This window comes from Leptonychotes weddellii, chromosome 10, assembly GCF_054177405.1.
Source record: "Leptonychotes weddellii isolate Sample4059 chromosome 10, ASM5417740v2, whole genome shotgun sequence".
NCBI classification, from domain to species: Eukaryota; Metazoa; Chordata; class Mammalia; order Carnivora; family Phocidae; genus Leptonychotes; species Leptonychotes weddellii.
The window spans coordinates 54,062,917-54,080,910 of NC_138378.1; the positions used below are offsets into that span (position 1 = coordinate 54,062,917).

General features: G+C 45.3%; 1 protein-coding gene across 12 annotated transcripts in view; it reads right to left on the bottom strand.

The window, feature by feature from the left end:
- The window catches only part of THADA (THADA armadillo repeat containing), a 328,075-nt gene that overhangs the window by 82,070 nt on the left and 228,011 nt on the right, over window positions 1–17,994 (bottom strand). The window contains exon 31 of one of the 12 annotated variants that reach the window (XM_081833477.1): window positions 7,144–9,246. The exons of 10 other annotated variants lie outside the window; for them this stretch is intronic. In XM_081833477.1, coding sequence (XP_081689603.1) covers window positions 9,186–9,246 — 61 coding nt within the window. In that variant the 3' untranslated portion in view covers window positions 7,144–9,185. Of the gene's footprint in view, window positions 1–7,143; window positions 9,247–15,123; window positions 16,633–17,994 lie in introns of those variants that run through there. One more of the 12 variants, XM_081833476.1, reaches the window with a different exon arrangement.

A 17,994-nucleotide genomic window follows, 5' to 3' on the forward strand; every position in this document is an offset into this window, starting at 1 on the left:
AGATCTGGGGACACCTGGCTGGCTCATTTGGTTAAGCGTCTGCCTTTGGCTCGGGTCATGATCCCAGCGTCCTCGGATGGAGTCCCGCACCGGGCGCCTTGCTCGGTGGGGAGCCTGCTTCTCCCTCTGCCTGTCGCTCTCCCTGCTTGTGCACGCACTCTCTCTCTCTCTGACAAATAAATAAAATCTTAAAAAATAAAAATAAAAACAGAGATCTGCCTCATTTTTCAATGGTTGTAGACTGTTCCATGCCATGGAGGTACCAATCCTCTTGTGAAAGAATTCAGATTGTTTAAGATATTTTGCTAAAAACAATAAGGAATGTATATATACATCAGTTTTGTGCATATCAGTGAGTACTCAGGGGAGAAATTCCTAGAAGCTGAATGGATGGATCAAGATATTTGCACATTTAAAACTATGACTGCTTTTAATAAGATGCTCTCCAAAGAGACTGTACCAATTTACACTTCCACCAACAGCATGTCAGAATTCTAGTCTCCCACAACCTGACCAACACAGTGCACTATTAAACTTTTTGACTTTTACCAAGATGATAAGTGAAAAACAGTATCTCATCATTTTTATGTTGCAATTATTTTGTTGTGAGGCTGATCATCACTTCACATGCTTTTCAAAAAAGATACCTGAATTTCCTGCTCTGTGAAATGTATTCAATTTCTCTGTCCATTACGTTGTTGGTCTTTTTCTTGTTGATTTTTGGGAGCTCTCTGTGTATTAAGGAAATCTACTCTTTGTCACATGTGCTACAAATATTTTTACAGTTTATCATTTGTCTTTCAACTTTATAAATTTTTTACAAGTCAAAAATGTTTAGTTCTATGCAGCCAAATATACTGGTATTTTTATTTGTGTCTCCTGGGTTTTATATCATGCTTACAAAGTCTAAACCTTCTTCAAGATTATATAGATAGGTAATTTAGTATCCATAATTTAGAATTTTCCCATATTTTCTTGTAGTACTTTCACAGTTCCATTTTTTGTTGTTGTTGCTTAAAACTTTTATCTATTTGGAATTTTTCTTCCCAATCCTGCCCCTATCTTTTGTTTCTATGTCGTTTTCCCCAGGTCTCTCAATCCTAACTCCTGTCCTTATTCTTCTACTCCCTATGAAAGACCCACAGCTTATGAAAACTTCTTTAATGATATAATTTGCAATTCTGGCATTTCCACTGTTTAACAGGTAGGACTTCCCTCTGCCAAAGAAAGGGCCACTCAAGAACAAAAGTGAGAAAAGCCAACGCTGGGGGTTAATGAATCATCAGATATCTAGTACAGGGCCGAGTAAGCGGCCTACAGAGAGCTGATGGAATTCCCTGAGCACCCGGCTTTGAGCTAAGTGCTGGGAAGTGAGGTACAGGAGATGATTTCTTTTCTTCTTTTTTTTTAAGATTTTATTTATTTATTTGACAGAGACACAGTGAGAGAGGGAACACAAGCAGGGGGAGTGGGAGAGGGAGAAGCAGGCCTCCCGCTGAGTGGAGAGTCCGATGCGGGGCTCGATCCCAGGACCCCGGGATCATGACCTGAGCCGAAGGCAGACGCTTAACGACTGAGCCACCCAGGTGTCCCCAGGAGATGATTTCTGACCTCAGAGAAATCTGTCCACTTATGGAGACAAAAATAAGGGCAAACTTTGGGACAGGATGTAAGGAGTGAAGAGAAAGAACATCAGGGTGGATTGGAGCAATGGGAAAGGTTTATGAAGATGTAATTCCAACCAGGCTGTGAACGCTGGGAAGATTTTAGCTAGACAAAGTTGATGGGGAAGGGCATTTTGAGAGGGGGCAATAGATATGGGAAGTAATTAGTCTGGCCTGTCTACAGACCTGGGGAGATCAGGAGGGGAAGATGCGAGAATGTGTTGAAAAGCAGGAAGAAGAAGAAGGCAGGCCAGGCCTTCAGGAGATGGGATGCCTCATGCTAACTGGGTGCTTCTTAGTGTAAAAATGCATTGCCTGCTCCCATGTGGCCTCAGAGTCACAGCCTCTCACCCTGGATGTTCTTCTGTTGGTACAGCCATACAGAACCATAAAGGGAAATTTTGGGGAAGCTGGTTTGACTTTCAACTCTGATGAGGAGCCTAGTTTCCATGAGATTTTTAGCTAAGTTAATATATTTTTTAGGATTTCTAAATGAGTAGAGAAAAGGTTGGCAATTTTTAGAGTCCCCCTGCCTACCTGGCTCAAGTGTTCTGCATCTTTTTTTGGACCTGGCACAGGCTGGGGACCTTGCTGGCCTCCTGGGACACTCCGGGGACCACTCTGCCCCCATAATGGAGAGGCTCTGGGGCAAGTCTGATGCACTCATTGAGATTGTGGGATGTTCCCTCGAATGCCGCTGCTCTTGATTCCAGGAAACAGAGGATCTGGGGCCATAAAGGAGTCCGTCCATGGCTTCTCCTTTGAGACCCACTGAGACAGAAATTCTGGCTTGGAGTCCACTGTTCATGCCTCCAAACCCAAGGACGGCCACAGCCAGAGCCACGGCCATAGCCACATGACATCCCTGTCTGGATTCAGAGCTGGGCCTCACTCTGAACTGGCTTCTAGGTCAGGAAAATCATTTTGTTCTCTCTCTTTCTCTCTCACTGTTACTTGATGTTTGTTCTGACTTGGAAATGGTACACTGTGAGTTCAGGGTGAGCCAGAGGTTTGTTCTTGGTCTGTCAAGCCACTTTGATGATGGGAATAAAATCCTAGGGAACAGTAAGCCAGCTGGACAGGAAACCAACCCACAGGGTTTTGGTGGGCTTGGGGATTTTTTTTTCTACCCCCAAATGGAAAAATCCTGGCATGGGGCACAGTATAATAGAGATTTAGAGTGTTCAAAAAGAAAAAAAAAAGTCAGAAGTGGTCAGGGTCTAACAGATGGGCTGAAAAACAGCAGAGCCGCGGCCGTAGAAGGAGCAGCAAGGATCCAGGTACTAGGAGGACAAAGTTTACATATATAAAATCAAACAGAGGGCTTGTTGAGAATCTCGTTTTCTTCCATTTTTTTTTAAAACATTCGCCCCTTGACAAATATCCACCTGAGAACCTGATGAATCCACTTCTGCCTTGGGAAATCTCTGAACTTCATTAAACCTCCTGCCCTCTCTCCTGGAAACTGGTGGGAGGGAGAAGGCAGGGCAGGGAGAGCAGGGCTTCCCAGACACATCCACAATGGCCCTAGTGTCTGGAGGACAGCAGGAGTTCCTGGGAAGTCTGTGATAAATTATTCACTTCCCCCGTCCCTTCCGGAATCCCAGTGGCTGTAGAGCTTCTTAACTGAGGCCCATTCATCCGGAAAACATTTACTGGGAGGCTATTGAGAGCTAGGATTAGTGCCAGGGTTTGGAAATATGAAGATAAAATGATTCAGTGACATAGTCACTGCCCTCAAGGAACTTCGAGTCCTGAATGGTGTTTTTCAAACTACAGGTTGTGACCCATTTTGTTGACTATGAAATCAATCAGTGTAAGAGAGAGAAAAAGGAATGGAGGGGAAGGTGGGGAGGAGGGAGGTAGGGGGGAACACAGAGGATCTGGGGGCACAAAGGAGGGAGGGAGCAGAGGAGGAAAAGAGAGGCAGAGAGAGGAAGAGAGGAAGGGAAGGAGGGAGGGAGGAGGAAAATATAGTCAGAGTGCATCAAAGCATAAAGGGAAGCATTGTTTCCTTCACTTGTTGCTATAAAGTCCTTGCCCAGGATCAATTTTTAATAAATTATCTTAGGTGTTAGAGGTAAATAATTTATGAAATGCAATAATTTTAAGTTAAAACACTGGTTGATTTGTTCTAACTCTTTTCTTTTTCTTTTCCAGGTAATAAGCCACCCTGCATTATACTGAATGGTATCAACAGGGTTATGCCTGGTATCCAAAGTGATGGTGGATATGTTGAAAGCAAACATTCCTGAAATTAAATGTGCTACAACTTGAGTAAATTCCCCTATGCATTTTTTTTCTTACAGACTGTTCATATCTTATACAGATATTATCACAATTCCAAACTGTGCAAGATTTCATGTGTGTACATATATACACACACAGACACATTCGGTCATACGTAAAATATTTGTTTCGAGTGGCTGTCAAAAAGTCTTGAAAGCCACCAGTTTAGCAGAAGAAACATGCAACCAATCATACCAGAGTATGAGGGGTGGCCCAAAAGAGGGGTCTGACAGAGTAAAAATTAAGGATGGTTGAAGAGGGACCTGCCCAGTCCTCCTGGGTGAGTTAGGAAGTGACTTGGCAAAGAGCTGGAGAATGAGGAGTCTGGGATACAGAACATGGGCAGAGTGACCCCAGCAGAAGAAGCAACATGTCCAAAGACCAGGGCACATGACGCATTTGGAAAATAATGAGAAGTGCAAAGGGGACATAGGAGGGGAGGGACAACAGGATATGACAGAGGATGAGTGAAACACCCAAAGGGAGAGCTTGGGAGTGACCTTTAAGAGATCAAAGCTCCAAAGGGTTGAAGCCACCAGGGGGACCTCACCAGCCCAATCCATACAGGAAAGCTAGGATCCCCACGCACTAGTGTGAAGCTTTGGTGGGCTCCCTAGAAGGGACAGACAGTTCATTCTGGACACACTATATTCTTCCAGAAGCATTCACTGCCATCTTCAGATGGCTGGAAACAGCTGTTGTGGCTTTAGGCTGCTAGTGTCTGTTAAGGTCTCTAAGTCAAGACACTGTATCTGGACTTCAACAGAGTCAGGGTCTGAGGTCACTCTAATCCCCAGGGAACTACTCCACCCAGAAGCCCCATGGCCTAACTTTATTAATCTAGAAATATTTACTGAGCGCCACAGGGGATATCCTACTTGGGACGGAAAGGGAGGGAAAGGAAGACGTTCTGGCAGGGTGGTGTGTGTGTGTGTGTATGTGTGTAAAGGGAGGGAAAGGAAGACGTTCTGGCAGGGTGGTGTGTGTGTGTGTGTGTGTGTGTGTAAAGGGAGGGAAAGGAAGACGTTCTGGCCTTGCAGGGTGTGTGTGTGTGTGTGTGTGTGTGCTGGAGGGTGTATATGGAGAAAACCAAAATGTACAAAAAACTGTGAGAGGGAATGTCATGGAGGAGGGGTCTGGAGACACGGAAGGATCTGGCCAGTGAAGGAAAAGAGGGAATCGAGGCAGGACAGCTCACTAAGGCAGATACAACGGTGAGAACGAGCTTGCCATATGCAGGGACGAATGAATACCAGAAAATCAAACAGCTGCAGCTGATGAGCTTGATGGCTCAGAATGACTGGGGAGCTTGAGCCCTAGCAGGGGCTCATCACAGCCCATTGCGGGCTCTAATCCTGGCCCCTACCCAGGCTCACTCCTACTCAGACCACTTCCGTTCTCAACCACAACGATGAACAAAAAGCACTGGCAGCCTCTTACCAGGGAGCCAGCAGTGGAGTTAATAAAGCGATATCCCAGGGACTGCCACCGGGCCCAGAACAGGTTGGAAAGAAGAAAACCAGAAAAAGAGAAGGAAAGTAGGTGGGGAGCAAGGGGAGAGAAGGCAGGTGAGAAGTGGGGGAAGGGGCAAGAGAAGAATAATGAGAGAGGGAAGGTGGTGGGAGAGGGAAAGTGGGGAAAGTCTAGAACATACTCCCATATCTTAGCATGAACCCCAGACTTGACACATGTCCAGCCACACCATGTCCTTTATTGAAAGTTCCCTTCAAAACCTGTCCTTTAGGAAAACCTTCCCTGACTAACCATCAGAAAACAGCCTCCGAGGACAATTGGAACCACTGACTCGACACAGGGTATTTTGTTGACCTTCTTTTGGTCTCCCAGAGATCCTGGAGGCCATCTTTGCAAACCTAGGCAGTGCGTGTCTCTGCAATGGTAGCTGCCCACAGAACCAGAGTTGCCTCTCTTTACATTTGGATATAAAAGGAAGAGCTGTTGTGGGTTGGGAGCCAGGAGATACTCCTTTGATGCAGTCCACATTAAGTTACGTAAATGTGGAAGTGTAAATTAAATAAAAAAGAACCCCTCTCTCCCTTCTGATTTCCATTTTTACCACAGCCCCCAGCCAAGCAATCATCACATGGCATTCTTGTAACAACAATAGGGGATTTGTTTAAACCAAGATGCCAAATGGTGATGAATTGCAGAATATATATTTTTAAACAAGTGATTCCCTCCACCCCCTGCCCACCCCCCCCAGTAACATCCAGAATCTCGCTCTGCACTTGGGGCCAGCTAGCAGCAGCGTGCAGGCTCTGGCTGGCTCCCCAGGACTGCTCGTTTACCTTGCCCTCCCTGACGGCAGGGCTGCATTTTTATGGTATGCTCCAACTTCCATCCAGCCTTCCTTGGTCTGGAGCTTTGCAAGTGTTTATACTCACACCCACACACAGAAGCTGCCCTGTGGCCCTCCTACTTGAATTTTCCTTTTAAAGTGAAGCCATCTTTGTGCCCTGCTCTGGTGGTTGACCAGTTTACAGGGAACTGACTGAGTCGCCTATGCCCAAAGCAGGAGACCAGGAGCTGTGAGTCTGTCCAGAAAGGGACCAAACGTCCCAGCCATGGCTACAGAGCACATGGGGCTTCCCCTGGAAAAGCAGCTTTTGTTCTAGGGAATGGAATCTGTGCAAACAGGGCCCCAACCGCCTTACCAGGGTTCTGGGTAGGCACTCGGCAAGGCCCAGGCAGTCCGTAGAAGACACCGGGGCACTTCGCAGGTCAGGGCCCAGGCCTCAGCCGCCTCGACTCCCCTGGCAAAACTGCTGCTCAAGAGGAAACCCACAACCTCAAGGCCAAGGCTTTGCCTTTTCCTTCCATTAAGGCTCACCTGCCTTTTCAGAGGACCCCCAGGGAGCCTCCCACACCCCCCAGAGGCCCTCATATTTTTCCATCTTTCTATTAGGCATCTTTTTCTCATTAATGTACTAACACTCAAGTTATGTGTAGAGAATGAGGAAAAAGAGACCTTGTGTGGGGCTTGGGATTTGTTCAAAGCCTGGGGAAATCGTTTTAGAGGGTGTATGTTTTTTATTCCTTTTATGAGAGCTGCATGTTTCCCCCCCTCTGTGACTTGTTTAAAAGTAAAGTTTAATATGCTGCCAGAGAAATTGCTGGTTAATAACTTAATAAGCTATGTGCTAGGAATTATGGGAGAAAAGCAGTATCCAAGAAAACTTTTATTGTACAGTTTGGGGCTTGGAGGATATATAGCTTCAGTTATTATATAAAATGCTAACAGAAGTCCCCTTTCTTTTCAAACCCTACTTTCTCCCCAGGATTATAAAAAAGGATAAAGAAGTGAGGCGAATGAAAACTTCTGGAAGCTGCATGAGAAGTCTGTATGTAGATCACAAGGTGAGAATTTCCAACAGCCACAGTCAACAGAACTGTGCTAATGTGAACTTGGCAAAGCACACACTTGGAAATTAGCCTTGGCAATAATAGTAATACTGATAATAATAATGTCAGCTGCCTTTTATGAAAAGTTTTGTCTTCAAAAAATATTCCTACCTTATCTTCATAAAATTCTTAAGAGGGAAGAAAAATAGGCATTATTATTCCCATTTTTTACAAATCAACAAAGTAGCTCATGTAGTTCAAGTGACCTACCCAAGATTAGGGCAAAAACCAAGAAGAGAATCAAGGTTTTCTTGACAAACTGTATCTATGTGTCCCAAACACAATCAGATGCAAAGTGAGACGCCGTGCCAAACAATGAGAGTATTTTGGTTTGCAGCCACATGCTGTGGTGTTGTGTCCTGTAGCCAGTCTGATGAAAAGCAAAGCTCCAAGCACAGCTGTTCCCGCGAGGGCCAACACAAAGGCCTGTTTTCAACATGGCTGATGATGCTGATAAAGATTTAATCATCTGACAATGGATATTTCCTCTATTTGCTTAGCTCTTCTATACTTTCACACTCATTACACACCACGTGCTTCCTTGCCCACATCGGTTTCCCACCGTCATTTTACAGGTCCCCACTTTACAGATACAAACGGAGTCCCAAAGAAATGACTGGCCCCACAGGGTTGGCTAGAGCTGAACAGGGACCCCAGAACCCAGACCTGCTAACCTTGAGTGGACTCCGTCTCTCCTCAACTCCAGCAGGACGCATACACAGGTCAGAGGCTTTTCCATCTGCCAAGTCCCTCTCAAAGTGCTCCCCCTCTGGTCACCCAGAAACATAGGGCCTTTGGGCTCAGGCGGGGAGCCCTGGAGTAAGATCCCGATACCGCATGGGAAAGTGTTATTTCCAGAGGTGTGTAGGCCAATCCTATCACCAAGGAAGCCTGGGTTATCACTGGCAGCTGAGAGGGAGTAAGGAAGGAGAGCAAAGCTCTGGAGGGTTTCTCTTAAAGCCGCTCCTTCGGTCCATTCATGTAAGACCAGTCCACGGGCCCCAAAAGCCCTCCTGGAGGCGGCCTGAAGCCTGGCCACACAGGACAAACGTACCATGGCTGAGTCAGCTCAATATGAGGGCAGAGAAGCAGGAGACCAAGCGAGGTGTAAAGAAGCACTCCGGCCAGGTCTGTGTGTTGCCGGAGAGCCTGCCTTCAGAGTTGCTGACTTCAGTTAAGGGTACTGTCTCCAAAGATCACTACTGAAAAACAGCTGTATGATCCAGGAGAATTAACTTGTTTACATGTTAGAACTTAGTAACACGTTAGCATGATTCGTCGGTCAGATCAAGTGGCAGTGGCAGTCAACTGGCTGAGAATAGATTTCTAAGGAAAGAGGACCTTGAATAGCTAAACGTTTGATGGCAAGAAGGTCTAGAGCATGGGTCCATGTCCAAGGAGGGCAGCTCCTGAGAGAGGGCGCCGGGACAGCCAAGGGCATGGGGTTGCAGGGTTTGCTACGAGGATGATCAGGCCACAGTAGAAAAAGGAAATGGATCAAGAGGCAAAAAGCAAATTTGCTACTTATGCCCAACTTGGGCCACCTCCAGAGTCAGCCACATCTGTCGAGTAGGAAGAAGTCACCTGCCCTCTTGTGCCTAATTCCTCATCTAGAAATGCTGGTTTGGATTAGATTCTTATTTGGAAATAGGAAGTCAGGATGCTCCTCTTAGTCCCTTTTGGGGCCCCCAATGGCCATGCGGGTGGGTCTCCAGGCCCCCATCTCAGCTTGCACCTCATGTGTCAGCTCTACTATCTTCAACATCTTGAACTTCCTCTTAAGCTTCTATTTGAAGAAAGGATTCCACTGGACTAGATGATCTCTAAATTCCCTTCCAGTGGTAAATTCCGTGGCTCAATGGTCCTCTTGGCACTGTTGAGAAGACAACAGGCAGGCAGTCTAAAAGGCACACAAGCAGCATCTCTACTCCCCTCACCAGCTGCCCAGGCAGGCAACAGGGCCTTCCGAGGGACAGACAGAGAGCTGGTGGATGGTCATCGGGGAGCTTTTGCTCACCACCAGGAGGGGCTGGAAATTGTGTTGATCACTGGGAGGGGCTGCAAAGATTTAATACACTCCTCAGTGTATCTCATGTGCTTGGAGACAGCGGTGTACTTACCAGTATAAGCTTGAGCTTACTGACTTCCTTTTAACTCTTGGATCAAATCCAAATTCCTCTGGCTGACATTTAAGGCCTGCCACACCTGGTCTCTTACCAAATCTTGCACCGCTCTCCGAAACATAGCGTGTCTCCTTGCAGCTCTCTGCTCTCACTGGTGCACATGTCCCATGGATTCTCTTTGGTGTGTCCTTGCACATGCTGTCTACAGTCTTGACACGCTCTTTTCTCACCACGTCTGATGTTTCCCAATTCACACCAGTGCTCTAGGACCCATCTCGAATACCTAACTCCCCGAGAAACCAAAGCCTTCCCTGACTATTCCAGTCTACATTCTTCTCTGAATTCTTGTACTTATTCTATGTATTACAGATTTAGAACTTCTTTATGCACGTCACCATTGGTTGTTTCACATGGATAAGCTCTCTTTTCAACTAGACTGAACCATCACTAAACTCTGACAATAGAGACTCCATTATAAATGCCTAAAGTGGTTCCCACAATGCTGAGCACCGTGCTAAGATTCCTTCCTTTGTACTTGGGCAATGAGACCTTCACAATTTATTTAGCAACACAGGCTATCAGTCTAAACTCACTCATTCTCCAATCTAAGAAAATTAACCTTATCTAATAATTACATCTCACCCAGCCTTTAAAGACATTTCCCTCCTCCTAGAAGATTTCCTTGGCACCCCGACCCCACAAGCCGGCTCCTGTACACACTCTGACCTCATTTCAGAATTTACCAGATTCTTACTTGTTTACAGTTAATTAAATCCATACCTGTCTTATTTACATGGTTTTTGAAACAGGGACCATATCATTCATCTCTATACTCCCCACTGTGTCTACTACACTGCTTTGTGCTATTTGTCAATCTAAATTGGCTCCAATTCATTGGGAATGGTTCCATGTGTTGATTTATCCAAAAGATGGAACATGTTACATGTTAAAGGAAAAAAAATAAGCCACTATGTTAGTGTTTTACACAATATTATGGAAATGTGTTGAGGACACTTAAAAGCCTGCGCTTCTTTGCAAGCCGGGCAATGACAACATCGCCCAAATCTTCCAACAGCAATACCTCCATAAGCCAACAGCTACAAGTAGAGCAAAACAGATATTTCTGAGTCCTTTATCAAATTAATTGCCATTTCCAGGTTAGGACTGCAGATTTCTATATTTAAAAAGTAGAAAGCATCAGCAGTTGGCAGCAGAATTCTTGATGTGTAGTTGCATGAAAGGACTATTTTTATTTCTCATTGCAATATGAAGAAGCTTTGATCTTGGGCAACTTGCTCAAAGGCTCAGTTTAATATATTGATCTCTTGTGACTACTTTTACCTGACTAGTTTCCATACGCTCAGCCTGTCAACAAGAAATACCTCATATATTCTCAAGCTTCACTTCTTCTCAGACACCTTATTCCTTCAAGTCTTGACATATTTTTAAAAGGAATATCTAATGAAGAAAATGTTTTGCACCCCGTCCATTGGTTTGGGTTGAAATGTGCTAACTGAATGGTTCTGTTTTTAAAAAATACAAACAGGATCTCATTCTGAGATATCTTAACCTTAAATATTTCTGAGCAGTCTGAAAGAGAAGCGAACAAATGTCAACAAGCTTGAGTCTGAAATACACCAACTTCATTTCTCTCATCTTTCAAATATGCATGAGGTGCAAGGAGACTTGAAGTAGGCCGAGCTGAAGGACTCAGAGTGGTCCTAATGGGAATCTCCCACCCCCATAAAATCTGGGGGTTGAAAGAAAAGCAATGTTAAAAAAGAGGAGGCGGGAGGGGAGTACTGGGAAAACTTTTACTTTGGAAAAAAAAGAAAGAAAGAAAAAAAGCGAAGAAGAAACAAACCAAAAAAGCAAAAACCCAACCCCCAGCAATGCCCGGAAACTTGCAATGTAACTAACCATCCCTGTTCAGACTTGCTTCCCTTACAGTTTTGGCAGGGACCACAAATGATAGCCTTAAAATGCCACATGAGCATCAGAATATTTTAACAATCCTTCTTGACTGGATGTATTTCAACATTTCAACTGGATGCATGGGAGTGAAACAGCAACCTGCAGCTGTGCAAAGGGCTGAGGCCTCTCTTCATTTCGAGCATTTCGTTGCGAAAGGAGGACCTCTTCCTTCAGGAGGGGAGTGGCCCAGCAGGCGCGAGGGGTTTGCGAAGGGCGAAGGAACAGTGGGAAAATGGAATGAGACCTAAACCCCAGTATTTCTCCCCGGGGAGGTGCAGGCTCTTGAGGGGATCAATCTGGCGGTTAGAACATAGATGCTGTCTTCAGCTGTGAAGCTGACCACAGACCCCCCTGGGGAAGGACTGGGATTGCTGCACAAAAGCCAGACCCAGCTCTGTCTCTATAAGCATATTTTCCTCACACATTTAAGTCCAAGGCCTTCAAGGAGCTTACCACTCCTCTTAGTTGGGCCCAGGAACTAAGAAAATGGGAAGAACGATGAGAGTATGGACAAGGGGGTGGACAGGGAAGGAGACGCACAAGTGGCTGGAGGTATGAATTGGAGAGATGGAGGCGTGGACGAGGAAGTTCACGGAGGAGGGAACAGGGGGTGTCAGGAGCACTGATGGGGAAGCTGTATTGGGAGGATCATAGAGCTAATACTTTTTGCAAATGAGAATCAACTTGGGGTAACAAATCATTAGGTCTAGTACAAAGAGTAGTCTTCAACAAACATTAGTGCCCTCCACCATTTCTTCTCCCCATCAGGATGCTTTTACTCAAAAATTTATTGCCCAAGGTTGCTTTTCTTGTAACCTTGGGACATGTTCTTGTATTCCTAAGAGCCTGTTTTTCTCACCAGAATATAAGACTGCTATTTTCAAAACGATAATACTCTCTGCATGCCAACAAGCATTGGTCCTACCCTAGGCACTGAGGCCACTGGGATGGCTGACTGGACAAAGGAGTGTGGGCTCCCCATAGAAAGTGCTGGGGCCATACAGCCCCTCCATGCAGGGCATCCCAGGTGGATGGGGAAAGAATTTGGGGCCGACCCCTTTAGTGGTCTTAGCCTTTTCCTGTGTGCCCAAGCTCTGGCCTTTGAGAATGAGGGTGTAAAGGCGGGAATATTTCAAAGGGGCACAGTCTGGATGACTACAGTGAACCCTGGCCCTCAAAATATGTACTGTGTCCCAGAACCAGCAGCATCAGAACTGCATGAGAACTCGTCAGAAATGCAGGATCTTAGGCACCAGCCCAGACCTACTGAATGAGTCTTCATTTTAAGGAGATCCCCATGTGATCATGAGCACATGAAGGTCTGAGGAGCACGGTTCTCGACAATGCTTAAGCGCTGTCATTCAAAGGCCTTGACAAAAACACTGGACAGATGGCAGCAAGGGGGCTCCAGCAGAAAGAGCCCCACAAGGAGCAGGGAACTAAGTCCTCAACAAATGTTAATTGTTATCAGATAGGATCTTACCCTTGCCCAAACAAATTCCCCAACTGCTCTGGGCGGCATATTCCCATATGCATGGGGATGGGAGTGGACTGCAAGAAACTTCAGGATTCCTTCTAGTTCTAAAGTTCGAGGTCTATGATTCAATTTGACAAGACTCTGTTTTGTCGCCCTCTCTACACTGAAGTTTGGTTTTAATAGATAGCTGCAGTATTTAATACAGCTTGGCATATGGCAGGGCTCAATAAGTATTTGTTGAATGAAGTGATACAGATATGAGTCTATTCTCTTCAAGCTGCCCCTCAAAAAACAAAAATGAGCCATAAGCTTCCAGGACAGTAGACCACACCAGAGTGTCAGGTCTAACTGACACTTTTCAGGGCAACTGACATAACTTAAAATATCTTGCTAAGGCAGCTTTTAAGTAATCTACCTCGGAAATTCACTCGTGTACGAAACTACACAGTGGCATGGCCCCTCATTCTGGCCCATCTGTGGAATCGAAAGTGTTAACGACTGTATCTCCTGGGTAGCAGGCTGGAGGGATGGTCATTCCATCTTTCTTGAATGAGTCTGTGGCCTCCAAAGAAAAATCCAAGTGTCCTCTAACACGGGCTATTTCACTCAACGCTCATCCTTCATCTTCTCTCTCAAGGAGATGGGAGACACAAGGAGGCACAAGGACGCATCAGTAGTTCTCAATCCGACTGCATTTTAGAATCTCCTGGAGAGTTTTAAAACTACCAGTTCTTGGGTCACACCCTCAACCAAAAAAAAAAAAAAACCCAGAAATTCTGGAGGTGGGACCTGGCATCAGGTTTGAAGACCTCTCCAGATGATTCTAATATGCAGCCATCAGCATTAAAAACTGCTGTCTGGAGTAAAAACTCACCATCAGCCAATCTGGGCACTTAATAAATGCCAATACCCAGAGTCACAAACTCCAGAACTCTTTCCAGCTTGTAAAAGTACAACTCTATGCCCATTAAACACTATCTCCTCCTTCCCTTTCCCCCAGCCCCCAGCAACCACCATTCTATTTTCTGTCTCCATGAATGGAACCACTCTCAGTACCTTACAGAAGTGGAATCACACAGTAATTGTCTTTTTGTGACTGGCTTATTTCACTTAGCATGATGTCCTTAAGGTCATCCATGTTGTAGCCTGTATCAGGATTTCTTTCTTTTTAAGGCTGAATCATATGTTGTCCATATATTCCACACTGTTGACCCCTTCATACATCAACGGACACTTAGGTTACTTCTACCTTTTGGCTGTTGTGAATAAATGCAGCTATGAACAGGGGTGTAGAGCTATCTCTTCAAGACTCTGCTTTCAATTCATTTGGGTCTATACCCAGAAGTAGAATTGCTAGGTCATAATGTATTGCTATTTTTAATTTTTTGAGGAAACGCCATACTATTTTCCATAGTGGCTATACCATAAAGAGTTTTTAACAATAATAGCCAATACTTCATGATACTGTTAAGTGAAAAAAGGAAGCTCTAACTTATATATATGATAAAGCCGCAACAATGTTAAAAAAAAAGGCACAGGAGAAAAGATGAAGTGAGTATATACAGAAAACTGTGAACTAACAAGTGACTTCCACTGGATGTTGGTAAGAGCAGACTGACATTCTCTTCTTTTCCAAATTTGATACTTGCCTAACTTTCTGTGATAGGCATACACTACACTGACGACTGAGAAAAAAAAGTGAAAAAAAATTTAGTAGGGCACATTTTTCTTCCTGGTCATCGCATCACCCGTTGCACTTAGCCTGATGGGTTCACTGAGTTCACCGCCTTTATCTGAAGGAAAACACACACACGCACTTCTTCCTTTTATAACCAAATTGATTTCTGAAAAATTTTAAGCCCAATATAATAATAATTCCAACTCTCGCTCAAAATAATAAGTCTTTTCTCCTCTTAGGGCTCCTTGACAGGGCTTTCAAAAAGTCCTTCCCGTTTAGGCAGGGCCTGTGGTCCAGCTGGGGCAGCAGAGCTGGAACCGGCCGTCAGCCGGGGAGCCAGGGCGCTGCCGAGTGCCCTCGTGGGGTGCCTGAGGCCAACCTCTCCACGCCCGCCACCCGCCTCATGTGCGCTCCGCCTGGGGCCTGGGTCGGCTTCGTTTTCCTTCAGTAGCTGCTGAACTGTCCTCACACCGTGAGAGAAGACACTGACCTGGACTGAGGAGGGAGGGATGGAGGCAAAAGGGGAAGGAAGGAACGTGAAGGATTAACGAGCTGATTTCCATAAAGGCTTTGACATCTTGGAATGAAAAGCGGCCTGTAAGAGCAGAAGCCCAGGCCTCTACTCAGGCCATGTTGCCAGCTGGCCGTTCATCACCAAAAATTCCCCAACAGTTCCATGGCTATTGCTTAACCACCTCATATAAATCCCAATTAATCTTGCAAAGTCAAAACATAAATATATGACAAAAGTCTTTATTTTATGTGGCCTCAATTTCAGGGTCAAAATTTACAAAACCTAATTGGTTATCTAGTGGCTCCAATGAACATTTTTTTTTTTTAAACCTTCTTTGGGAATAAAAAGACAAATAAATGACACTCTCACTAATGTGTATGTACTTATTGGACTGAATGAACTCAGGCTAATGATCAAATAAATTGTAGAAGAAAAAAATGTGTTGGTGCTAAAATTTAAACTACCTTTTTTTTTTTTGGCAGTAACATTAATGTTTCATAGCTTATACTGAAAAGATACAGAAAATCCTTAGTAGGCACAAAGGAACATTTATTTGTCTTTCATATGTAAATTGCTAGGGACATAAAAGAGCCTCTTGAGCAGTGGAACTGGGAATACTCCACATTGCAATGTCTTTCATGGGAAAGGCAGGTGATAATGTGAACACAGCGGTCGACTTCGAGAAGGGCCCATTAGGACCCAGAACGGGCTCATGTGAGCATGGAGGTATTAGTGCAGACATTCACCTCCCAGGGCAACAACCTCAAAGGACCTCAGGGACCAGGCAGGCATGTCTCACAGGACAGGCTGAAGCTTCATCATTTATATTCAGTGCTTTCCTTTCCTATTCAGGAACCTCAAGGTTATCATGTCAATGATGTGGATAATAGAGAAAAACTAATATGTGGCTTTGGAATGGATGGCCCTCCAGCAGTGTGTTTTCCTCCCAAACTTTATTTCAGGCTCTGAACACATCCTGATTAATATAGTAAAAGTGCCTTGGGAGCAAGAGGAAGCCCGGTGTTAGGAACCACCTACAGACCACCCACAAAGTATAAAGTTCACACTTGGATCATAAAGAGTCGACTGTACTGGAAACATAAAAATGGCTTTCCTGGACTCTCGGCAAGGAAGGTGGAAACACAGTGAATTGCAGTGATTCATGCTTTTGTTTTCTAGTGCTGAAAAATCATGGAGAAAAATCAGAGAAGGTGTGTGTGTGTGGGTGGTGGTGCTGATGATGCTGAAAGCCTAATTGAAAAACTGCAATAGAGACCAGAAGTAAAGTTAAAAGAGGACAGGAGGACCTCTCCAGCTGAAGAAGAGGCTGATGGCACTTGGTCATCCATCTTCAGGCACTGACCGCAGAGCATGAAGGTCCATTCAGACGGCTGGCTGTGACACCATCTCCTCCTTCCCATCCAACAAGAAGGAATGGGCTCAGGAAGCCAGCAGATGATGACTTTCTATGAAACCCATGAAAGGGCAGCAGCCTAAGGGGGCAGAAACACCTTTATAGCACTTGCAGAACAGGAAATTTAGGATTCTGTCTTGGGGCGGGCCTGGCTGGAAGCAGAGATTTCAATAGGATGGTTCCTGGAGAGTCCTGACTTCCTGATCCCTGGACACAACAGCTAGGAAGACCTGGCCTGCTATTGATAAACAGATGAGAGCACACATGTGATCACAATTCCCTATTCTCCCAAGAAAGGCAGCTTAGGGGAGTTATCTAAAAGCCACACGGAAGGCAAATGATACTAGGCTCAGAGAAGCAGTTTATGGTCAATCAACTCCTGTTCTCTACATAAGAGAGAGAAAACACAAACTGGTCTAAAAATGAGAGTTAACCATCACTTTACTGGCATTTCAGACATGAGAGAATTTCCCCATCAGTATCCCTGCCCAGAGCTAGAGGTGCTTAGACAAGACATGGAGACTCACACATCCACACACGGAGAAATCCTTCAATGGCTCTCTTTCACCAAGAGGTTTCCTTGAGGAGCTTTCACTGTGTGGCCTCCTTGGATTTCCACAGCCTCATGTACCTTCTACGGGTTCCAGAAGAGCTAACTTCTTTATTGCTCTCCATACTCGCCATGCCATTTCACACAGCCATGTCTTTGCCACTGACATGACCAGCGCCCAGAATGCCCTCCCTGCCTGGGCTGCTCGCTGAAATGCTACTCATCTCTCTTTTTTAAAGATTTTATTTATTTATTTGACAGAGAGAGAGAGACAGCGAGAGAGGGAACACAAGCAGGAGGAATGGGAGAGGGAGAAGCAGGCTTCCCGCCAAGCAGGGAGCCCGATGCGGGCCTCAATCCCAGGATCCTGGGATCATGACCTGAGCCGAAGGCAGACGCTTAATGACTGAGCCACCCAGGCGCCCCGAAATGCTACTCATCTCTTGATGGCCCTTCCCTGCCCCTCCTCTGGGCTACTCCTGTGCTTAATACACACATTTGTTATTTCCCTTGCCACATGTGGTGGAAATTACTTATTCACACATCTTTCTCACCTCCTGGATATGAGTTCCTTGAAGCCAGAGCTCTCTCTCTATCTTTGCATCCCTTCCACCTCCTAACACAAAGGTCAGCTTGCAGCCCATGTTCAACAAGACTTTGTTTGATTACAGTGACTTGCGGGCCTGTACTGCCCGTTTCCTGCCTTCCCACATGAGGTGGGGAACCAACAAAAGTGAACGCAAGTACATTTTTTTGACAAACGAAAAGGCTGCTATGTTAGGAAACCCATACACTGATTTCTAATCGAGCGCAAGATACTCTGGCATGGAATGTGGTAGCCTGTGGGCCTCTACTGGACCTCTTGTGCTGGAACTTACAGAGGACAGACTG